Source organism: Macaca thibetana, chromosome 12, assembly GCF_024542745.1.
Source record: "Macaca thibetana thibetana isolate TM-01 chromosome 12, ASM2454274v1, whole genome shotgun sequence".
NCBI lineage: Eukaryota > Metazoa > Chordata > Mammalia > Primates > Cercopithecidae > Macaca > Macaca thibetana.
The window spans coordinates 110,371,840-110,397,818 of record NC_065589.1 but is presented as its reverse complement, the minus strand read 5'-3'; the positions used below and the strand labels follow the sequence as shown (position 1 = coordinate 110,397,818).

The 25,979-nt window shown below is 40.4% G+C and overlaps 1 protein-coding gene across 6 annotated transcripts in view; it reads right to left on the bottom strand.

Moving 5' to 3' along the window:
* Nucleotides 1–25,979, bottom strand: part of NCKAP5 (NCK associated protein 5) — a 977,998-nt gene that overhangs the window by 277,809 nt on the left and 674,210 nt on the right. For all 6 annotated transcript variants that reach the window (XM_050750930.1, XM_050750929.1, XM_050750926.1 and 3 more), the window contains one exon: nt 14,998–15,147. In XM_050750930.1, coding sequence (XP_050606887.1) covers nt 14,998–15,147 — 150 coding nt within the window. The remainder of the gene's footprint in view (nt 1–14,997; nt 15,148–25,979) is intronic.

The window sequence follows — 25,979 nt, the reverse complement described above, 5'->3', positions numbered from 1 at the left end:
TGCCATACCTAAATAAAGTAAAAGCTGTATTTAAAAACACAGCTCCCAAACCATCTGTCACTCACCAAAAAAGATCCACTCTGATAACTCATTGAAAACTGTCATTTTGTAACAGGTGAAAATGGAATAAAGAAATTAATGTTTAGGCTGGGCTGGGCACAGTTGTTCATGCCTGTAATCCCAGCACTTTGGGAGGCTGAGGCGGGCAGATCACTTGAGGTTAGGAGTTCGAGACCAGCTTGGCTAACACAGTGAAACCCCATCTCTACCAAAAATACAAAAATTAGTCAGGCATAGTGGTGGGCACCTGTAATCCCATTACTCAGGAGACTGAGGCAGGAGAATCGCTGGAAACTGAGAGGGGGAGGTTGCAGTGAGCCGAGATCGTGCCACTGCATTCCAGCCTGGGCAACAGGGTGAAACGCCATTTCAAAAACATAAAAAGGAAAAAGAACTTACTTTAATCTGCTCATTACACCTTTACTCCTAGATTGTATCTTACTAAAAATATTTCTGAAAAATGTCTCTTTTTTAAAATTGTGAACTGAACTAGTTTAAGATCAACATAAGAGGATCAGATAAATGTGTTTTTATACTTTTCTCCAAGAACATATTATCAGTGAATTTATTGAATTTATATCTGGATGGCATCAAGAGGTTTCAATGTTATATAATTGTTATAACATTATTATTCTTCAATATATGATTATTAAGTCTGTTGCAATAATTACATGGCGATGAGCATGGCTTAGATTCTGTATGATGATCCATGAAGCTCTTATACCTTTGCAAGGAGGCCCCTGGGATCAGTTTTCAGACGCTGAGGATGGGGTAAGGTCATAAACGGGGTGTGCAATCAAGAATTTACATTCATCTCAGGAAATACCCAGACACCGCTTTTGGGGAAAAAGGAAAAAGGCTGTTTGTTTTCTTATTTGTCTTTCATAAAACTAGACTGCAGGGAGATTTTTTGGTGATCTGGATTTCTGAGGACCCATTTGATCGTATGAACTTAGAAACACCTGCACATCATATGCTATTTGCCCGCAGTTGCTTCTCATTTTAAGCTGAAATTACCCACAGAGTTACCTCCCCCAAGTTACTACACTGTATGGGAGGCAGTCTCCTCCAAATGAATTCCGGATCATCTTAGTATTTTATGAGATTACCAAAACCAATTTGACTTGGCCCCAGGAACCTAAGAAGCAAACAAAAACAAAAACAAAACAAAACAGAAACAGAAAAAAAAAAAAAAAAAAAAAAAAAACAACAAACGATATCACAAGAAAAGGTACTTTTCCTGTTTCTAAGAAAGGCCTTGTGGATATGACTACAAATGAGATGAAGGTAAAGGAAAAAAGACTCTATCTTGGGAAAAACGATGCAAAATTTCCCAACTGCTCATGTTCCCCCTCTGTTCTTAAAAATATTTCTTCTTGACTTTGCTGGGTTGATACTGTCCTTTCAGAACAAACCACAGACACGTGTTACAAGCTGTCTCTTCTTTGGAAACACAGCAGAACCTGCTTTCTAGAGGAGCCCCCGTCCGCCATGACAGCCGAGCAGCAGCACTTACTGACTCTGAAAGGGAGGCTGAGCCTGCCCTGGGTGTGCTGTAACTAAGGCTTCCCAATTCCAAAGGCAAAAATGCTATTAAGCAGCCAAGGATGTTTACATCTAGAAAGTTCAATTCACACATTAAAACAAAGATGTATTTTAGATACTTCCGAAACGGGGGTAATTACCAAAACTAAGACTGTAGAGACTCTTACACCATGACAGCCGGTGTTTATAATCTCTCCTCCCACATCCACATCTTAAATCTCTGGTCCTTTATAGGACTTGGGTCACACTGCTTTGGTTATAAAGTAAAACTATATTTCCCACTCCCTAAGCAGTGAGGCTCTAGGGTTGGAGCTCATTCGAGTGCTAACGAATTAGATCACCCTCAAAAGGTTGCTATCAGAAATCAGACTACCTGGATATTTTACAGCATTTCATAGTTTCAGGGTGACCGTGGTACTGACTCAGCATGTCAAGCCAATACCTATATAACAAGGGCATTTTTCTGGACCCCATTCTAGAGCCACAATTTTTTCCCCCAAGGCTATGTAACATTTTCTCCTGGCAAACTATTAGAGTTAATAGAATGCTGTGGTTCTGTTCTAGGGACGGCTCATCAATCATACTGCTTTTTGAATCACAGCTTGTGTAATTTTTATTCATGACACTTCGGTAAGTTACTTAGAAGCATCACATCTAAAACAACCCAGGGACTCACTAAACAAGAAAACAAACAAACAAGATTTGGGGTTTTGTTTTCCAATTCTACTCATGATATACTAGGCTTTAACTTACTTTGCACAGTAAGGATTAAAATGCTTAATTGGCTGTTACTAAGCAAACCGAGTCCTTTTGATGAATCAAGCCAGCCAGCTTTCAGTCTCTGACATCAAAATTTATGCTCTGTGAAAAAAAACAAGGCCATGGCTACATAACATTAAACCAACACACAATTAACAACACTTTGTTCTAATTATCTCTGGGCACATTTAATGTTGCCCCTATAGTTCATTTTTCTTCTTTGATAGCTCTTAGAATATTTATGGAGATTAGTCCTTGATGCATTGGCCTTCTCTGAGATCTGGGGTTTACTTACAAGCTCCCACACAAATCTGAGCCGGGCAAAGTAACATATTTATGCAGATTAATTCTGATATATTGGCTTTTTCTATCATCTGAGGTGTTTCTAACAAGTTTCTACCTAAATCTGGCCCTGGCAATGCAGGGCAGTCACAGACCCCCTCACACCTTGGCTTATCTCACACTGAGAATGTTTTTCTTTCCCTCAGCAGTTGGTCATAACTGATAAAAGGTTATGTCTTGATTGAACAAGCTTCCAGGAGTTGGGAGGCCAAAAGGGCTGCTGTAAAACAGCAATGGAGATGCTAACAAAACCCAAGGTAAGAGGAATCTTTGGCTGCCTATTACTAAGAAACCTAAATTGCAGACAAGTACAGCTTCCTCACATCAATAGTGAGAGACAGGCCAAAAGAAAACGAGCGCTGATCAAAGGCTTTTGATGATGGTAGAACTTCAATTTATGGAATGCACGTATTTTTCTACTGAGTTTCTTCTGAAGTCACTGGGGGCATTCATTTTAAAGTCATAGATATTCTCTCCATAGCTCAGGATGGTTTGCAGCATCACTTGGCATGTTTGTTTGGGCATGTGATTTGATGCTCTATAGATGGGCTGAAGCACCACGAGGAGCTTCAGTGTGGAAAGTGAAGGGGCTATTAGTTAAGAACACCTTTAAACTGACTAGAGGCTTGCCAATGCAGCTGCATGAGTTTTAAACATAAACATTGTCAGCTCTTAATATTGATGTGTTGGATAGATAGGTAGTTCCATGCACTATCTATCCATCCAAAGAGTGTGAACAAGCTAAGTAACCAATGGTGAGGATTAAATACGTGGCATTTGCACATATAAACAGGCTGAGCCATTTGGCCTTATCTCTGGCCATAGGTGCCCCAGTCCCAGACAGGTCCATGTTCTGAGGGCTCCTTGAGGCTGTTTCAGGCGTTTCTGCTTTTGTCTGGGCAATTCCCTCACTCACTATTTTACCATCTTTGCCTGGAGAACTGGCATAAAGCCTCAAAGAATCACAGTTCAAATGCCACTTTTTTATCTCTTTGCTTTCTCCAAAACTAATTCAGTTAGATACTTCTGTCTTGGTGCTCCACTGAGCCTTGTACATACCTTACATTTTTCTAAAATTTTAATGTGCTTTATCTTTATTACCTTAATTAATTAGTATATTTTTAACTACTATATTTTTGTCTTCCTTCCAACAATGGCAGAAAAGATGCTCTGTATCTCTTTGTAACTCCAGCATCCAGCAGGAGGCCAGGCCTAGAAATGCCAAAGGAGGGAGAGGAAGGTTTGGGAGAGAGAAGAGAGACAGGCAGACAGAGAGAGAGAGAGAGAGAGAGAAGAGAAAAAGAAAGACAATATGGCACAGAAGGGAAAAAAAAGACAGTATCTAAGCAGTAACATTATTTCTGGGTGGTATTAAAGTAATTCTGACATTTAAATAACTAAAACACAAGAATTTTGCCAAATCTTTGATGGAACTGATGGAACTGCTGGTTGAAATGCTCTACCCTCCAGAGGCCAAGAGGTGGGCCTACAACTAAAACCAAGCCAATGAGATCCCTCTCTCTGGAGTGGAGGAGCTTTGATGGGATGACTAGGAAGGAGACATGGCTTTTGCACCGTGCTGCTGATTTGGTGCCATCGCATGGAAAAGGCCTGCCTGAGAGGGGAACTAGCTCAAATTAAAGCAGAGCTGAGAGCTGGAGAAAGTTTTCTGACATTGTCTGAACCCTTGCATTCATCATGGCTTGTTACAGCTGATTGTCCAGTTATATAACCATCCTTCCTTTCGGTTAAGTCAGTCTGAGTAGTGTCTCCATGACTTGCAACTGAAAGAGTAATCACAAATAGAGAACCTTGAAAGAAGAGTAAGATTTCCCGCATTATAAAGTTTTCCCAAGATTTTAGATCTTTGAAATTGTTTCAGCAGCCCATGGACCCTCTCAATATTGCGTCCTATACTGAGTGACAATGGTGGCCCCTTGGAGTGTGTGGGTTGGGTACTCTTTGCCTAACTGTGCTGCCTCCATCAGCTTCATTTCTGAGATTCTTGATTTTGGTTCTTAAATAAGAAATCTAACTGTCAATGGGCATGACTGCTTTAAAAGAGAATGGTATGCTTTAAATATTCTATCACAATATATGTGTATAAAGACTTAGGCACCAGGATGCTCATAAGAACATTGTAATAGTGAAAGACTGTGAACGAGCTAAGTAGCCAACAGTGAGGATTAAATAAATGGCGCTTAGTATCCATTGGATAAATTTCTACATAGCCATTGCATCATATTTTTGAAAAGTATTGAATAATGTAGAGAAACAGTTTTGATCTACTGCATGCAACAGCAGGCTACTTAACTGTATGCAGTGATATTTCATGATATCCTAATTTGATTAGGTACAACAATAACAAAAAGACTAGAAATATACATGCTGAAATGCCAATTGCAACCATTTCTGATTAGTGTAATTGCAATTATTTTCTTATGATTTTTCCAATTTTCTGTAATGTGACTATTTACTACTTTTATAATCAGAAAATTGCTAGTACAAAGTTACACAATGACATAAAATGGAATTTTTTAAAAAAACTTCAAGCCCCCTTACCAAAGAGTAGCTTTTGTCTCAAATCCCAGCTTAGTGATGTTGCTAGGTGACCCACAGGTAGATGTAAAACAATCAAGAGAAAGATAAATGCCAGATACTTTAAGAGAGGGATGTCTGGTGTTACCTGTCAGCAAACTGTCATAGAATCTAAAGATTAGAAGGAAACAATTATGAATTTCTATGCAGAATACCACTGGCATGCTGCCTTAAAACTTTTTAATTTCTTTTACATTGTCTTAAGATAGGAGAGGATAAAAGTAAGAAGAACAAGGTAAGAACTTAAAGCCAATTAGAAAGGGAAAGAAAATAACCCGTTCCTCTCACTAGCAAGGAGACAAAGTCAAACTTGGACATAACTGTGGTCATGTCAGGGGAGCCCTCAAAGGTGACATGAAGCCACTGAAGGACACTTTGGATGATGACCTTTCCCCAGGCTTTCAGGCTTATGGCACTGGGCACATGTGGGAAGGGCCTCTGGATCTAAGTCTGAAGAGCCAGGGAAAGTTCTACGTAAGAGGAGGCAGGGGCACAGAAAGGTTAGATTACAAGTTGGTTAAGATCAGCTTCATCCATGTCTCTGAAAGGACATGAACTCATTCTTTTTTATGGCTGCATAGTATTCCATGGTGTATATGTGCCACATTTTATTTATCCAGTTTATCGTTGATGGGCATTTGGGTTGGTTCCAACTCTTTGCTATTGTGAATAGTGCTGCAGTAAACATACATGTGCATGTGTCTTTATAGTAGAATGATTTATAATCTTTTGGGTATATCCCCAGTAATGGGATTGCTGGGTCATACAGTATTTCTGCTTCTAGATCCTTGAGGAATCGCCACACTGTCTTCCACAATGGTTGAACTAATACACACTCCCACCAACAGTGTAAAGGCATTCCTATTTCTCACATCCTTGCCAGTATCTGTTGTTTCCTGACTTTTTAATGATCGCCATTCTAACTGGCTTGAGATGATATCTCACTGTGGTTTTGATATGCATTTCTCTGATGACCAGTGATGATGAGCTTTTTTTTCAAATGTTTTTTGGCCACATAAGATCAATGAGAGCAGGCCGGGCGCGGTGGCTCACGCCTGTAATCCCAGCACTTTGGGAGGCCGAGGCGGGCGGATCACAAGGTCAGGAGATCGAGACCACGGTGAAACCCCGTCTCTACTAAAAATACAAAAAATTAGCCGGGCGCGGTGGCGGGCGCCTGTAGTCCCAGCTACTCAGGAGGCTGAGGCAGGAGAATGGCGTAAACCCAGGAGGCGGAGCTTGCAGTGAGCCGAGATCGCGCCACTGCACTCCAGCCTGGGCGACAGAGCGAGACTCCGTCTCAAAAAACAAAAAAACAAAAAACAAAAAAACCAAAAAAAAAGATCAATGAAAGCAGAGAGTAGAATGGTGGTTACAGAGACTATGGAGGTGCAAGAATGCAGAGAGCGTGGTCAAAGGGTACAAAATCTGTTGATAATAGAGTATTATACATCTCAAAATTGCTAAGAGTCCATTTCAAACCTTCTCACCACAAAAAAATGTTAAGTATGAGGTGACGGATATGTTAACTAGCTTGATGTAATTACTACATGTTGTATTATGAATCGTAACATCACTTTGCATGCCATAAATGTATCTAACTATAAATTACCAATTTATACTTTTTAAAAAGACCAGTGAAAGCTTGTTGGGTTTAGTACAGAACTGGACCTAAGTTGTTTTGATAGCTTTAAATATCACTCTAAAAGCAGTTTCTGTGGTTCTCAATCCTGGTTGTGCATCTGAATAATCCACAGAAGTTTAGAAAAATACAAATCGTCAGTTTCCATTGTAGATTTAAAGAGCTGAGATTTCCTGGGTTACATTCTAGACATCTGAGTTTTTAAAAAACTCTATTTCTTCTCTGGTTTCATCCCCCTAGCCTGCTTGCACATCTCATTCTTGCATTCCTACTTCTCTCTCCTGCATCATCGATTTCATCCTCTCCACTAGACCATGGCCATTGGTACACTAACATGCCATACCATCAGCTGCCTTTTGAAGAGCTTCTGTTGTACCCTGTCTCTCCTCAGTTTTGACCCTCTCCATGTCTGACCCATTTCAGACCTGTCTATACATGTCTCCACATGTTTTCCTCCCCGCCCACTCCCATCAGAAACTGTTGTTACCCCGGTCATAGCTGACCATGCCTTGCCAGAGCCAAGGACGGATTCTGTGCTCCATCTTGCTTGTGCTGTTAGCAGCACTCGACAAGGATACCCTTGGAGCACTTTCTTCTTTAGGCTCCTACAACAGTTCACCTTCCATTTTCCTCCCACCACACCAGATACTCTCCCCAGGCTCAGGTGCTGGCGCCTCTTCCTCTGCCAGACCTCAAAAAAATGGGGAACCTCTGAACTCTGTCCTCTGCCCCCTTCTTGTCCATTTACAGTTACTTCTGATGGGACTTTAGTTAGCCCCATGAGGCTGAGTGTCATCTGTATGCTGATGACCCTCAAATCCGTATCTCTAACCGTGACCTGAACTTTGTATTTCCACCTGCCTATAGAACATCACCACTTGAATGCTTAATAGGCATCTCAACTTAACATGGGCAAAAACCAACAGACAATTGCATGCTAATTTTGCTAAGTCACCTTTCCTCCAAGGCTTGCCTCTCTCAGGAATTTCGTACAACCTCACACTCAGTTGCTAAAACCAAAAAACTAGAGGTTATCCTTGACTTCTCACTTTTCCTTATATTCCACATCCAATTGATGTATTTCCTAATCTTACTTCTGAAATATATTCTTTGACCATTTCTTACTAGCATAGTCTAGTGGAGCCATACATTGGGAGTTCACATTCTGACTCTCTCACTGGCTACATGACCTTGGGCAAAATATCCAACTTTTTTGGGGGGCTCAGTTTCCTCATCTGTAAAATGGGGATAACAGTGATAACTACTGTTGGGAGTCAGGAAACAGTATCCCCAAATGAAAGCCTCAGAAGCGAAAGTTTTTCTCTGACCTCTTGTCCTCCTGTCTCCCAGCTCCATTCTCCCCCAGCCTAGCCATAGAAACTAGAATCCCTCTTCTCCCAGGCAGGCCAAGGAAACCATAAAGCTAGTCATTAAACCTAAAAAAAAAATTACTCTAATTTTCCTTCTGCTTTTCTATGTAAAATCTGGCCATAAGGAAATTATCTGATCTGCCTTGTTTGCCACAGATCATAAGACCCCTATTCTAGAGGAGGTTTGGCCCCACACTCAGAAGGAAAGAATGCTGCAAGCAGAGGCCAGGAAGAATCTAGACAGGCAGGCCTCACAGGGTTTCCCCACTGTCTATTACCATCACATCATTCTCTTCTTTCTACATGGCCCTCTATACTCTGTTGAACATAAGCATAAAAATGGACAATTTCTCCTGCATCTTTGAGTCACCATTCTGAAGGCTCCTATGTATACACATTGAAAAGAAATGTGTATGCCTTTTCTCCTATCAATCAGTTGGCCTCATGTCAGCGATTTTCTGTGAAACTTTAGGGAGCCAAGGGCTCCCGTTGGTCCCTATACTACCCTATCCCACAGGGTTATGACGATGGAAATAACATATATAAACATAAATGGTAATCAGAACAGTGTTTGGGACATAGTAAGCCCTACAGGAAGGCTTGCCAACATGTTTATTATTCCCATTACCTCCAGTCCAATGAAATTAATATGGTATGATTATCATTCCCTATTAGTCCTAGGCACCTACCCTAGACCAGCCTACTAATATTGTTTGTCTGAATCTAAAAACAACAAAAAAAATACCTTCTACCTGGTCTCCCTGCCCCTCCTATGTCCCACTATTAGCCCACAAAGCAGAAGAATTTGTCTTCATAAATGAGAAGTCACATCACTGCTCCTTCCCAGTTTAAAAGTCTCTAAATGGCTTCCTTTTACATTTAGATCACTTTCAGAGTCTTTATTGTGACCATGGCCTATATGGCTTAAGCATGTCTGGCCCTTGTCTACCTCTCTGAACTCATCTTCTTCCGTTTTTAAATTTTGTACCTTGTGTCCCGGGACACACTTCTTATTTCTGTTCCTTGCACTTGCCAAGCTTTCCAGCATCTTCAGGTGGCCTTTCCCCTTTGCAGCTGCCTCCTCTTGGAATGGTCTGCCTCGATCTTCACACAGCTGTCTCCTTTTTATTATTTATATTATACCCAAATGGCTGATGTCAGAGGTCTTCTGAAGTAAATACCTCTCCTACCCCTAGTTCGCACTTTCTCTACTACTACCTCAACCAACTTTTCTTACTTACGGGCATATAGTTGCCTATTTGTTTACTTACTTATTATTTGACAAGTATATGCTTCCTGTGTCTGCCCACTGGGGTGGGGACCAACAAAACTGATCTAATCCCTGTGCAAAGAACAGTGTTTGGCCCATAGAAGATATTTAATATATATCTATCGACTAAGAGTTCTACATGTAATGGTGATGCACAGCCAGGTTTGTCTATTTTAAACTACCTAATCTTAAATAGGAATTACTGATTAACAAAATGCTTATGCACAACACTTTAATTGTCATCCTTTCATGGAAAGGTATAATTGAGTAGAAAAACCTGTTATTCGCCTTAACACATTTAATTGCCATATTTTTCTGCACAAAATAAATCATTCCTATAAGTGGCCAAGTTCTTTCAACCTTGAGGCTATCTAGCTAAGTCAGCAGCACATGCTTTTAGGCTTAGGACTCTCAGGTGGTGGCGGGCCTGTTCTCCCCATGGTTAGAAGCTGAGAATCAGAGATGCAGTGGGAGTTGGGAGTGAGTCAAGGGAACGTCCAGCCTCACTTTTAGTCAGGTGTGCAGTTGGTCCCTGAGTGGAGAGATGGGCCCCGTGGGAGTGTCAGGAGCGGGGACTGCAGACAAACAAATCATGTCTTTCAAGGAACATGCCACGAGCAAATCTGGGACCCGAGTGGGGCAAATGCCCAGGAGTGGAGAACAGGGAAGACTCCAGATGAAGCCAGTGAATACTGGAGGGCAGGTCTGGGAAGATTCCTTGAATCAGTGGCCTCTGGTGGCATGGGAGAAAGGAGTGATCCTTTCATAGAAGGGACCTGAGACATGGCAGTGCTGTTGAGAATGGTGAGCTTTGTTCTAAGTCAAGTAAGCAGTCTCTGAAACAGCAGCCTTGAAAACCCAAAGTTTTAAAAAACATAGAAAATGCTACATTCAGGCACTGAGAAGTTACATAAAATGTGCAAGTGCCATCCAGATTGCCCATGTGTGCCCTATGACACCAATATACACCAAATGATTTCTCCTCCAGGCACCAGGACCCTAAACACAAATTAGAATTTAAGCCCAGAGGAAGCCGTGGCTGGGTAGTGAGGATAAACGGTCTACTCTTCACCACGAAGAGCTGGCAACAGCTGAAACCAGTGCACTCAGTACAGAAAATAAGGCTGACGAGAGAGAGAGTGTATAATTATAATTTTTATAATTTTGACTGCTGGCACTGGAGGCGTTTTTAGGAAGGTAAAGGTCTTAATTAGCACAATATTTTGCCGAGCATGGGGATGGTATGGAATGAGCCCATGACGTGGCATGCAGAGATCTAGACAGCTCCGCAAATTAAAAGACAGACAGAACCTGGCTGTGGGAGAAGGTGGCTGAGGGAGAGGAGAGTAAGTGCGACAGAGCTGGCCACGTTCTAAGGCGGGATCTGGAAACTGAAGAGAAAGGCTACTGAGAAATACCCTGCAACCAAAGGACTGAGAGGAAACAGAACTATCAAAAGACAGAGTTGAAGGTCCTTAGCCTCCAGAATGTTCTGCCATAACCCCATATCCTTCCTAGGGTTGGAGTTGGGAAAAATCAAGTATAGGGGGCGCTGTTTCCCAGGTGGTTGGTGCGTGGAGAAGAAAGAGGAATTGATTGATGAATGTGAGTAGGAACTTGCCCCAGAAATGGTGACAAGAGGGAATAATCCAGGGGTTGTGGCTGGGGGTGTTTTGCTGAGACAATATTAACTCAATTTTCTCAGTCAAGGGCTCCTCAAGTTGTTTTTGAATATCATTGTCACAGTAATAAAGAACGTAATATAGAAGTCATATCTGTATTTCATTTTCTACACCTTCTTGGAACCTGTTGGGGGAGGAGGAATTAAAGAAGACTGCTTTCCACCACCCTGAAAATCATTCCTTTCTGTGATCTACAACACCAGGGGCCAAGAGATTAGGGTATACAAATACGGTCATTTCAAAAACACGCTGATGGGGTGCTGGTGGTATATTGGTGAGCCTAGCTGCCTTCCAAAAACACACTGATGGAAAATATTCTCTGTTTTTTTTTTTTTTAAATCTTGTATATCAAATTTTGCCAAAGTAATTTTTGACACATTATAATTAATTCCCTTGCAATCTTCCAAGGGAGCATTTCGTTAAAGCATAAAAATCCACATGGGGTCTGTGACCAGCTCTGACTGCAGTCTGTCAAAATCAGTTCTCTATTTTCCCACAACGATGTTTAACTCATGCAAAGATACTAGACACTGAGAATATGGAGAAAATATTTTAAAATAAAAAAAATAAGTAGCATATAAAATTCATATGAAAATTGAATTACATGTATGACAAAAAGACATCTATATATTATATAAGAAGACATATTTAGATATATTTACAAACATATATTTGTATTTCTTATTTTACATACTTTGTTATAAAATGAAATAATGTTCAAGTAGAAGACAGTAAGATGTGAAGGCAAGGAGAAAGTTCATTTAATATTGAACAATGAATTTTAGGAAACAAGCAGAGACACTACGACTATAGGAAATTTAAAAAATAAAATAGTTTTATGAAAGAAAATAGTGGGGCTTAATGGCACTTACAGATATTATCTATTGCATTCAACTAATGCTGGAATCAAGAGCTGTTGCCTGAAATGTAAAGAACTCTATGTAAGGAAAAAAGATACTGCTTCTCTTTTACTCACTACAGTTTAAGAAACATTTGCTGCCAAATACATTTTTTTTATTATACTTTATGTTCTAGGGTACATGTGCACAATGTGCAGGTTTGTTACATATGTATACATGTGCCATGTTGGTGTGCTGCACCCATTAACTTGTCATTTATATTAGGTATATCTCCTAATGCTATCCCTCCCTCCTCCCCCCACCCCACAACAGGCCCTGGTGTGTGATGTTCCCCTTCCTGTGTCCAAGTGTTCTCATTGTTCAATTCCCACTTATGAGTGAGAACATGCGGTGTTTGGTTTCCTGTTCTTGCGATAGTTTGCTGAGAATGATGGTTTCCAGCTGCATCCATGTCCCTACAAAGGACACAAACTCATCCTTTTTTATGGCTGCATAGCATTCCATGGTGTGTATGTGCCACATTTTCTTAACCCAGTCTGTCATTGATGGACATTTGGGTTGGTTCCAACTCTTTGTTATTGTGAATAGTGCCACAGTAAACATACGTGTGCATGTGTCTTTATAGCAGCATGATTTATAATCCTTTGGGTATATCCCCAGTAATGGGATGGCTGGGCCAAATGATATTTCTAATTCTAGATCCTTGAGGAATTGCCACACTGTCTTCCACAATGGTTGAACTGGTTTACAGTCCCACCAACAGTGTAAAAGTGTTCCTATTTCTCCACATCCTCTCCAGCACCTGTTGTTTCCTGACTTTTTAATGATCACCATTCTAACTGGTGTGGAAATACATTTTTTAAAGACCTCTTAGCTCAATGAAGTAAAACGTCCTTTTCATTTTTGTCTCTAACAATGCCATGAACTAAGATTAATTTTCTCTGTAGCCATAAACAAAAACTAATGATTTACGTACTTGGTTCTCTGGGAGTAAGAAATGGTAATATCGACTCTTTCCTATTGTGAATCTATTTAATTCAACCTCAAGACAAAGCTATGAGTTTCTTAAAACTCAAATAGGAACCTCAGTTTCCCTTGAGAAGGCTTTCCTATCTTTTATAGTGACTATCTTCATAAAATGACAAAAGAATGAGAACCCTTGAGGAGACAAGGCTGATTCCCAGCTCTTTGCCAAGAGGGAGTTACTAGTGATTACTTTAGTTGATATTTCTTCTGCTCTGTGTTTGAAGCTACTGGCTTACCTGTCTGCCTTTGGTCACACCTGTGTGGAGTAGCCAAACTCTTTCATTCACAGTCCTTATATTATTAATCATTGTGCCCAGATAAGTAGGAACAAAGTTAAGGAAAAGGAGTCGGTTTGGTATGGATGAATAAAAGAGACTATGCACCAGGCATCATTTAAAAAATAATTACTCATGTAATCCTCATTACTTCCCTGTAAAGCTAGTTACTATTATTGTCCCCATGCTTTCAGCTGAGGGAACAGAGGCATGGGGAGCCTAAGTAACGCTGATGGTTTCAAAGCTAGAAAGTAGTTGAACAGGGATTCAAACCAAATCCCAAGAACTGGGCTTCAAAGTGCATCATCTCACCATTCTGCTTTATTATCACCGAGGAAATTAGTGTAAAATGGATATGCTCATTACAGACAATGTGGTAGATCCGAGGTAGCACTGCAGAAACCAAGCATAGAAAACAAGACCCCTCCAGGTCTTCTTTTTTTTTTTTTCTTTTTTTTTGAGTGCGTCACCCAGGCTAGAGTGCAGTGGCACACAATCTGCTCACTGCAAGCTCCGCCTCCCAGGTGCACGCCATTCTCTTGCCTCAGCCTCCATACTAGCTGGGACTACAGGCACCCACCACCACGCCCAGCTAATTTTTTGTATTTTTAGTAGAGATGGGGTTTCATCGTGTTAGCCAGGATAGTCTCGATCTCCTGACCTCGTGATCCGCCTGCCTCAGCCTCTCAAAGTGCTAGGATTACAGGCGTGAGCCACTGTGCCCGGCCTCCAGGTCTTATTCCTTTATGCTAGTAGAGTTTTCAGGATTCTGTAGACTCTATGGTAGAACTGTGTTTTTAGATGCTGGGTGAAGGCCCTTTATAAGCTTATCGAAAGGAGGTAAGTGAACTCATAGAAAAAAAATCTTTGCTGAGTCTTTAAGCATGTGACATTTCAATCAAGAACTAGTAACTGGAATGGTCTTTCATGACTGCTGTAAAATTCATGAATTAACACTTGAAATCATGTCAAATGCCACTAAGTAACAGACTAGTGTCATCATATACTGATCTGGAGGTATCTGGAGAATGTCAGTGCTCCAAAAATCTCCTTAAGTCTCCTTAGCCAGTTTCAGTTCCACTGTTAGATGCTTTACACGTTTAATTCCTGCATATTTTTTTAAAGACATGACTATACTGCTTAACATCTCTCTGTGTGTGTCCAATCATCTTTACATACTATTAAATATTTTGCTTAGTCATTCATTCATTCATTCATTCATTCATTCATTCATTCATTCTACCAGTTACTCGCGAAAACAAAGTAAAATATCACGTAGCCCCTTACCTCAAGGAGCTTGCAATTTTAGGAATTAATCCAGTTTGAGGGCTGAATTTAAGTTAAAATCAATTACTGCCCTATGTACTCCTTTTAAAACAATATAAAGTCAAGACCCTTTCAGTGCTAACTTTTTGTTCATCGTAGGCAAATCTCAGTAGGAAATGATAGATCGTATTAGTGTGGGAGAACTGAAAAGGGAAGATTTATACTCACTGAAAACCAGTGCCAATAAAAGAAGCAGAACACTTATTTTTCTTGAAGAGTGTAAAAATTGCTTCATTTCTTACCTCCAGAGCTTTCAATCTCTCTAATAGCAATTTGGTCTTTTCTTTCCCCTCATCTGTACTGCTGCTTTCACTCCTCGAATCCTCATCAACCACCATGTGAAGATCTTCCAAAGCTTCCTTATGTTTTCTCTCTTCCTCTGACAGCTTTTCCTGAAGCAAGAAAGAATTACTGTTTTCAATAATCTCCACTGAAAAATAAGCATGAGTGGGAGGCTAAAAAGGCTGGAATCCTTCTCCTGCATGTGCATTCTTCTGGGGCTGGGAATTTGCTAAACAAATTCTGAGAGGGGTTTATTTTTTAAAATGTAGATATTTTTACTGAACCCTGGAAGGACAAAGCCATTGGGTCGCCATCTTTGAATGCAGATGTCCTTTGCACAGGTGGAGAAGTGACTGAGCCAGCAAAGCCACAGGTGGGGTCATGTGGTTAATCCAATTTTATCTGCACAATGAAACTCAACTGTACGATAAATTGCTGAAAAATAGATCAATTTTGATACTTTGATTTGTGAAAGGCATAGCTCCTCAAGATAGGATCATTAAAGTCACTGGACATGTAGCCACTTAATTAAAAGAATGTAAAATATCACAAAATACTGAAATAAGAGTGATTTCAGAATTCAAAGCTCATACCTATTAGTTCTTTCAGCTCAATAATGACACAACTTTTAAGGATTCCTTAGTCCCTTTCTGTAACACTGTTCAGTGTTCGTACTATGGCCTTGAGGCAGACATAAAACGTTATTTTGTCTTGACTCAATGTTGGAAGCCCCTCACTCAACCTTATCCCTGGAAGCTTTTTGAAAGTTGAGAAGTATTAAGTTAAGCCTCATGAATGGCTCTCATTTTCAAGGGAAAAAGAAGTATCAAGAGATAACCATATTAAAAAAAAAACCACACATCTATTTTATGCATGGAGAGACTCTTGCTCCCCACAACCAGGTGACATCCTTCCATTACACTATTTAATTCTATACGCAATGCTGCAGAAATCTTTGCTTTAATGTAGCTTGTTATCAACCATCTGAACAAAACTGGATTATCAGTGGTAAGAGACTTCTCTATATTTTAGTACTAAGCTAAGATCTATTTGCAAATACAGAAGCACAAAAGATATCATTCTTACCCTTAAGGAGCTCATACAATCTACTTAGAAAAGAAGAACACAAGAAGAAGAAAAAAAAAAAACACAGCATTTTCAAACTGTGTTCATCAAGGTGCTTTGAAAGTTCCAAAAATATTTAAGTGATGAAAACAAATTACAAAGTATGTAAAAATATGTCTTAATGTATATGTATATATTTACACACACATATATATCAGTGTATATGTGTGTATATATAAATCACTTTAGACCACAAAGTCAGTGAATTCATCCATGTGAACCTGTTATGCACAGATTTCAGGATCTAATTCCTCCTGTCATCTCTGTATATGTAAATGGGTAACTGATTAGAAAGGTTGTAGTTCTTTAGGAAATTAGACCTAAGCATGCCTAACTGTATACCATGCGCAGGTGTGAGTTCAGCTCAGATAAATGACAGGCAAGTTTAAGATGTACATCCACAGGCCAGGAAACAAGTCCAGGTTATGCAAGCAATTTTATAGCTTTGAATTTTTAGGGTTTGGCCACCTGTCAGACTTACATTTCCATGATAAAAAAGATGACGTTTGTATATATTATTCCTAAACAAAGAGGTAGTTTTACTTCTCTTTTGTAGTTTGGGATGACTGTAAATAAACACTAACCTAGGTTTATGAAGCAAGCTGTTTTAAAATTATCTTCATTTGACTTTTCTGTAGTTTTTCATTCAACTCAGCATATTCCACTTATATTTTACACATATACATATGTATATACACACACATACATATATCCACACATACAAATAAATACACATATACACAGTCACACATTCCTTGGGAGATTTCATCATTGTGTAAACATCATGGAGTGTATTTACACAAACCTAGATGGGACAGCCTACTATACACCCAGGCTATATGGTACCTAGGTTAGAATCCTATATACCGTGTTACTCTACTGAATACTGTAAGCAACTGTAACACAATGGCAAGTATTTGTGTATCTAAACATATCTAAACATAGAAAAGGTACAGTAAAATCATGGTATAATCTTAAGAGACCAGCATCACACATGTGGCCTGTCACTGACCCACATCTTTATGAGGTGCATGACTCTGTGTGTGTGTGTGTGTGTGTGTGTATGTGTGTGTCTGTAGAAGTATCCTGTAATAATCAGAGCTCAATAGCTAATTAAAACAAAGAAAAGCCACTGGGGTGGTAAATGAAAAGCCAAAAGACTTCGGAATGTGGCAGTCAGATTTCAGGTCTACCATTTATTTAGCAGTTTGGCAAATGATCTTAGACAAACTTCTTCTTCTCTTTTTTTTTTTTTTTTTTTTTTTTTAAATGGAGACTTGCTCTATCACCCAGGCTGGAGTGCAACGGCATGATCTCGGCTCACTGCAACCTCCACATCCCAGGTTCAAGCGAATATCCTGTCTCAGCCTCCCGAGTAGCCGGGATTACAGGCGCCTGCCACCATGGCCAAATAGTTTTTGTATTTTTAGTAGAGACAGGCTTTCACCAGGTTGGCCAGGCTGGTCTTGAACTCCTGACCTCAGGTGATCCACCCACCTCGGCCTCCCAAAGTGCTGGGATTACAGGCCTGAGCCACCACACCTAGCCTTGGACAAACTTTAATTTCAATAAGTCTTGATGTCTTTGTCTCCTAAACTCCTAAATGAGGCTAATGCCAACATATATATACTCACACACCATATAGTGAATTCTTGTTATTCACAGTAGTTATGTTCTCTAAAATTTTCATGAACAGAACACCAACTTAGGAAATGTGAAATTATTGTTCCTAGGGGAAATACAGAGTTAGGTTCCTGTGAGCCTCTGGTCACATTTTCATTAACCAGCCATTATATAATCCTGTTTTATGTGTATTTCTATTTAAAGACACCTTACATTTAACATATACTATTGATTCATTGACATTGACCTAACAGCCAACAGCACCGTAACTCATGCCTGAAGGAAGCTTATCTAACACACAGGTATTTTATCTGTAGGGCACATCACAGTCTACGTGTGGTTAGGAACACCAGACAAAGCTTCAACACTACACTCAGGGCCATTTCAGTGAAATCACCAACAAAAAGCACAAAATACAAAAAACGTACCACTAAATAGACCACAAACAGGACACTAGTTTATTGCATGAAAGCTAAAACAACAAGGCACAGTGCTGCCTTGCTCCATCTCAGCCAGTAACGTGAACCTTGGGGGACTAATTTTTCACCATTCCACGTTATGTTCACAAATGACCACAAAAGTGACACAAGTATTGATTTTCGGGTCGCAAATAAATTTCTGTGAGTAGAAAATTTGCAAATGCAGAATTTGCAAATAATGAGGAGCCACTGCCCTACCCTTCAAACACACACACACACACACACACACACACACACACACACACTCTTTCTCTCTCTCTCTCTCTCTCTCTTAAAGTGCCTAGATATGGTGCCCAGGTATTATGATGTAGAAATAATTAAAGAAAATATGGATTATATATGAGTATTTAGATTACATAAAATGTAAGGGTCACTTTCCATAATTTGAAGAAAGGGCAGTCAATGAAAGCTGTGAGACATGATTCCATGGAAACTGAATGTGACTCATACTCTAACACAGTGATACAACTTAAATAGTTAGAGAGGCATAGGGTGGGTGTTTGGTCAAAGAGAAAATTTTAAAAGGCTCCCAGTCAAGAGTAAGTTTTGTCCTTGCAGGTTTACAAGGAAATCAGTTTGATTATAATAGAGAAAATTTTTTTGAGAGAATAGTTGAGTAATAGGATTGGGGAGAAACAGAGGGAGAGAGGATGCTTGGAAATGAGACAAAAATTCAGACACAATTCATTCATTTGTTCATCCAACAAATGTTTTGTTAAACACTGATGACTGGAATTTGCTGATCTAGGGCCTGGAGTGTGGAAAACAAGACAAAATTCCTATATTCCATGAAATTATATTCTAATGTTGGGAAACATGACAAACTCCAAATCAAATCTGTAAGTAATGTAATAATGTATTAACAGCTGGTGGTAAATGCTATGAAGGAAATAACACCATGTGATGGAGAGTGGTATGGTTAGGGGCAATGTTAGATGTCCTAACAACAGAGTGAGGCTGAGTGAGGAGGTGGCCATTACAGCAAAGGCCAAACAATGAGGAGGAAGTAGCTGGGCAGTGGTTTGGGGAACAGCATTCCCAGCAGAAGGACTAGCAAAGCAAATACTCATGGCCGGGCCAGGCCTGCCTTACTGGCCAGCTGAGGGAGGGTCTGTGGTGGAGCATAGCGACGACAAGAGGAAGGCTAGCAGGAAATGAGATCAGAAAGAGAGCTGGACCATAGAAGGTCTTGCGAGGCACAGGAAGAAGTTTGGATTTTATTCCAAGTGCACTAAAGAGGAACTGAAGTCTAGAGGTAGAGGAGCGGTAGGTTCTGATTTACATTTTAGAAACATCATCCTGACTGTTGCCGTGGAGAATGGGCTGTGGAAGGAAGGAGCTAGGAGACTAGTTGGAAAGTCTTTATACAGAAGGAAATGAAAATCAGGAATATGTTGAAGGTCAGGACTTACCAAAAGCAGTTCTTATGGTGGTTCAGAATCTACCACGGACAATGGGTCAGACGCCCTGAATTCAGTGCTCAGATTTTACAATTCTGGAACTTTCTGGGCAAATCATTCCAACTGTTTAGGCCTCAGTTTCCCCCAGAGATAAAGTGATGAGTTGGACTCAATGTCTCTTCCAGGGTTAAAGTTCTAAGAATTCAATTACTCAAGATACAGTTTTCAGAAAGAAAACATTGTCAAGGCACTCAGTGGTAGCAGAAATGACAAGAGAACAGAAAAAAGTCCCTCTACATTTTGTAATAAGAAGGTTGTTAGTGGTAACTTGAGAGCTATTTGACTAAAGTGTGACAATGGTACCCAAATTGTCAGTGGTTAAGCAAAAAGTAGAAAGGGAGAAAATAGAGGCAATTTTCTCAGATGCTCATTTGAAAGTTTGGCAGGGAAGGAAATCTAAAGAACTGTGGCTGAAGGGCATTGTGGAGGCAAGTGGAAACCTTTTTCAAAATACAAAAAAATGAGGTTGTTTGAAGAACTAAAGAGAAGAGGGAGCACGAGAGAGAGTAGCAAAGGTGGGAATGTACGAAGAGATTTCTAAAGCCAAGAAGGCGGGGGATGAAGGGCACTGGTAGAGGAGACAAGGTTTGGAAAATACAGTTTCCTGTAAAATATCACTTACTTACTTACTTATTTATTTATTTTGACACAGAGTCTCCCTCTGTCACCCAGGCTGGGGTGCAGTGGTGTGATCTCAGCTCACTGCAACCTCCGCCTCCCGGGTTCAGGTGATTCTCCTGCCTCAGCCTCCTGAGTAGCTCGGATTACAAGCATGTGCTACCACACCAGGCTGATTTTTGTGTATTTAGTAAAGATGGGGTTTCAACATGTTAGCCAGGCTGGTCTGTAACTCCTGACCTCAGGTGATCCACCCACCTCAGCCTCCCAAAGTGCTGGATTACAGGCATGAGCCATACTGCACCCGTCCCCCTGTAAAATATATCACTTACAGTTCAATTTCTCAGTTAGCATTTCTAAATCATTCGTGTCTAGCCTAAATTCTTAGAGAACAAGGATTTGAGTACAAGTAGCTCATTTGGGAGATGCAGGAAATACCAGTAGGGAGGTAGAGAAGTGACTCAAGGAAGGGAAGAATTATCTAACCCCAGGGTGAGAGAGCTGAGGTGTTGGTGCCCCAACCGTGGAGGAATCATTAGTTGAGGCCAGTTCTTGGGGCATTCATTTCCCGGCTCTTCCAGCCTGCTGGAGGCAGTGAGGCTTTGTGTAGTTCTCACGTAAAAGTGTTCTCTGACACAGATCCTGGCAGCTGGAAGTCACGGGGCCACTTTGAATGGTTCTGGGGTGTAAGGACTGCCAATGTGTTCATGAAAAAGAGGCTTCAAAGCCGCTCTGACATAACGCCACCCAGGACCAAAAGCCAAGTCCGCATGCTGCTCACAGACTAGTCACTGACCTAAAGGCATACTTGCCTGTGCTCTACATGATAAAATGCCCTGATGCAAATCCATAAGGTGGGGTTCTCTCTTGTTTCTTAATCATTTAAGCTTAACCTTTCATTTCCTTAGTCATTTACCAATGAGAGTATTAGAGTATAATGTAACATTGGGAAAGAGAGAAAATGGAAGGGACATATTTAGAGTAAGTGAATGAGCAAAAGAAACAAACAGGTGGAGAGACAGAAGTAGAGGGAAGACCTGAGAGAGCGGAGAGAAATGTGGCTATATCCTGTTCACAGATCACCATAGTCCATTTTAGATAGAATAGCAGCTGGATGTATCTTACACTCATAAAAACATGACAGTATTTTTAAAAATCAAGTATATGGATTCTATCCAAAAATAAATAACTCACTTTAACCAGAAAAAAAAATAGAAATTTTAGGTCCTTTGCCAATTAAGAATCTGAGATATACACAGTGAAAAGGGTATAAGAGAGAAAGTCAAAAATGTGTAGTGCTAAATACTGTGTATTCGTCTTATGAACCTCTTCGAGGGAAATAAGAAAAATAAACCAGGCCCACTCACGAGGATGCCAAAGTTGAAGAGAATAAGTTGATTTTAGAGGTGACCTGTTTTCATTTTTATGGCGTTTAATCAAGAGTGAATTCTACAAAAGTGAGGCTACCATACAAACAACTTTTACTCCCGACATATTTCATATATGATTGAGACCATAAGCTTGTTTGCCTCAACAAATACCAGCTACGACTCAGAAAGCTAAAGATTTAGGAGCTCAGGTTGCATCGAAGGGTTTAAATTAAATTTCACCTTGTTGGTACATAAAGCAATCCTTAGAGCTGTAAGTTTCTCTAAGTGTTAGGTAACCAGGGGAATGATTCACATTTGGGGGAGCACTCATCTTTTGTTCTCAAGCAGTCAACATCGTCAGGCCTATGTAAAATAACATCAATCAACACAAAGCCCTGGAATGCATCAACTGAACTCAGACGGCATCCCAGGAAGCCCGGTTAGTCCTAAGAGAGGGCAGAATGGCCCTTCATGGATGGCCAGCTGCTCCTCAGTCTATACCCTTCCCCAAAATGTGTCAGTGTGACTTCTTCATCTTCTAGTCATTGGCTTTCCCCATTCCAGGACACAGGAGGACTCAATCAATGTTCCATAAGGTTATTCTGTAATTCATTAATCAAGCTATTCCTTTAATATTTGCTGAGCAGTTCCTATATGCTAGGCACTGAGGAAGATGCCAGGCATACAAAAGTGAATAAAAACACGTGTGGCCCCTGTTCTCATGGAGCTTACAGTCTTGCGGAAGATAGCGATTAATCAAAATATGAGGAGCAAACATAAAAGAGCACTGTAGTGTGTGCTGTGAGGAAGAGTCTGAAGGTGCTTTGAGAACAGATAATACAGTGATATAAATGAGAGGCTGGGAGAGGTTTTCCCGATTGAGGTGAGATCCGAAGGCACAGTGAGAGTTAACCAGGAAATAACCATGATATGAGAAGAGGGGAGGGCAACTGAGAAGTCCAAAAGTAGGCCAGGGTTTCTGGGGAGGGAGATGAGGCTGGATGGGCAGATGGGGCCAGGCCACTTGTCAAGGAGTTTTGTCTTTACCCTCAGGAAAATGAGAGGCCATTGAATGGAACGCCACTGACTACTTTCAAGTATGGTAGCAGTGAGGGTAACATGGTCAGATTTGAGTTCTGAAATCTCTCTCTCATACAGCGTGAATGGGTTGGGGAAGTTAACACATGTCAGAAAAACAAGATGCTGCTGCAATAGGCTAAGCAGGAGATGAAATAACCATTGTTAAAACAACAGTCCCACAAAATGAGAACCCACAGTTCGTAAGGCGGTCCACAATTCTAATTCTTTAGTATGCACTTCCTCTAATAGTGACAACCAGTATTTCCTTATTTCAATGTTCAGCCACCAGCATCAGAGTTGACAGGGGCTGGGGGAGGAGAAGAAATGCTGCTTGTTAAAAATGCAGATTCCTTGGTGCACTCTGGCCCTAGTGACTCACAATACCTGGGAGTGGGCCCAGGAATCTTTCATTTCAGAGAATACTACAGGTAATTCTAATCCAAGATTAAGTGCCTCTGGACAAAGACACTTGAGCATAGAACATAAATCACTTTTACTTTAGATAAGCTTTTGAGGTGGCACATTTGATTTAATTTCTACTATTAATAAGTAAAATGAGCAGATAATTAATCATCCAAAGCAACATTCACTGGAGAGTAAGAGTGGGTGTGGCTATTAATAGTACACTGGAACAGTAGGTGTAACCAAACAAACTGATACACATTTCCCTATAGCTTGCTAAGCCTCCTTCAGTAATAGATGTCCTATGCAAACTACTCTACCTTCCAGTGATGAGAGACCCCTCAAAATTTATATTTGAGTTCTGAGACTAGGGCCCACTATGTTATGACTGTTCCTTTTCATAGAAGCAGATGGCATTAACAGCCTGTAACTACTTTCAGTGGCTTCTAGAGCAAAGGGCATTGAGGCTCCAAGAGACAGGTTCTATGTTTGCAACAATCAAGGGAAACATATGCCTACAACTCTTTTGCTCAGAAAGCCTTAGTAATTTAGGCTGGGCGTGGTGGCTCACACCTGTAATCCCAGCACTTTGGAAGGCTGAAGCAGGTGGATCATGAGGTCAAGAGATCAAGACTATCCTGGCCACCATGGTGAAATTCTGTCTCTACTAAAAAAAATACAAAAATTGGCCAGGCATTGTGGCTCACGCCTGTAATCCCAGCACTTTGGGAGGCTGAGGCGGCTGGATCACGAGGTCCGGAGATCAAGACCATCCTGGCCAACATGGTGAAATCCCGTCTCTACTAAAAAAACACAAAAATTAGCTGGATGTGGTGGCATGGGCCTGTAGTCCCAGCTACTCGGGAGGCTGAGGTGGGAGAATCACTTGAACCCGGGAGGTGGAGGTTGCAGTGAGCCAGTATTGCACCACTGCACTCCAGCCTGGTGACACAGCGAGAGTCCATCTCAAAAAAAAAAAAAAAAAAAAAGCCTTAGTAATTTAAAACCAATGCCTGCTTGCCCCTTGTTTTAATTAAATAGAGAAATCTGCCCCTCAGTGTCCCAAATGAGGTAGAAGAGTGGCAATTTGTTGTCACAATAGGCTCACAATTTCTGTCATAAGAAAAGTAAGAAGAAAAGTTGGAGCATCTTCATCCCAACCCCAATACTCAGTTCCACTAGGTGGATATGGTTGCCTAGTTTTGTGTACAAAGGTCTAACCTCAACACGGTGACCCTTCTGCCTTCTACACCATCACTCGGGGAGTGACTCTAGGACTGTGACTCCAGGACTATGAAGATAACTGAAGAATCCCAAATTATGGCAGATGGGCTAGGCAGTAAACATCACATTCGGACATACTTTGGTATTTTATTTGACAGTCAACCTTCTTGCGAATCATCAAGCACCATCTCACTAGGATCTAAAAGTCTATTCTTCTCCAGGGTAGAGACATCTAGCCCCATTTTTAGTAAGCCTTAGAACAAGTAGAAGTAAGAAATCTGCATTCCCTCCTAGCTCTGCCACTAGCCAGCTGTATAATTTTAGTTATCACATAAATTCTCTGTCCCTCAATTTCTTCATCCATAAAATAAAATGTACAAACATAGACTCACTCAAAGGTCTCTTCTCGCTTTAAATTTACACAACTTTGATCATCTGTAAAAACTCAACTTTGAAGGATAAATACTTAAAACACTGCTGAAGTTCAGGGGTTTTTAATACATAATTTCATTAAGATTAGATCTGCCTAGAAGATTCCCTGAATAATAAAACTTCTGTGCTTCTTTTCCAGAAGTGTATTTCTATCTTCCCATTTCCTCACCTTCTTGGGGGAAAAAAAAAAATCTTTCTCTTTTTGCTGTGTACTTGTCTTGGGCCCTAAGGTTAAAGCTACCTGTAAGAAACAAAAGACCAGTGAGAGTTTAGTGAAAGATATTCCTAACACTTTCCAAAAATCATGCCTAATAAGAGCCCTTTCTAATGGCATTTGCTTATGGGAAGAATAATCCCAAGTGGCTGCTGGTTGCAAGGCCTTAAAAAAATAAAGACAATTCACTCATCTATTTTTATTATTATTGTTTTTAACTCTGACGGTGGACACAAAGCATCCATGTAGTAACACTGCACGTATCCTGATGGTAATAACAGTTACCCTCTGTTTCCAACTCATTCACTACTTTTCTGATGGGGACTATCCTTAAATCTTAGCACTGTAGGGGGAAAAACTCTAAAGTACTTACAGTTTTTTAACTTGATGGCAAAATGAAATTACGGGGATAGGAAGAAATATACAACTTTAGGAACTAGTCAGTTGTAGAAGTTAAAACAGAACTTGTTCATTTTGAGTATCTAACCATGTGTCAAATCCACCTACTAATTCATAGCAAAAATATAAAAAGCTCTAATTTAGGACTGTTCATATGAGGCAGAGATCAGGCTCTTTCCAGAACACAAAAGACATAATAAATAACGATTCATATTTGTATAACATCTCAGGGTTAAACCAAGTGAGTTCAGACATACCATTTTACATATGGTAAGGGCGATATAGGGCAAATATTCTGGACAAGGAAACAGCCTCCAATGGGTTGTTAGGTGACCTGTTTAACAGTAAGTGGCAGAGCCAGAATTTAAATACAGTTCTGATTTTGGACGTCATGCTCTTTCCGCAGACTCGGTGACCTCTTTTGGACTTTGCCATGCACATACAGATCTATCCCTAATGGTAGTAATTCCATCCGAGAATCTGTGATCTTTAGCCAACCGTGAACCATGCTGCGGG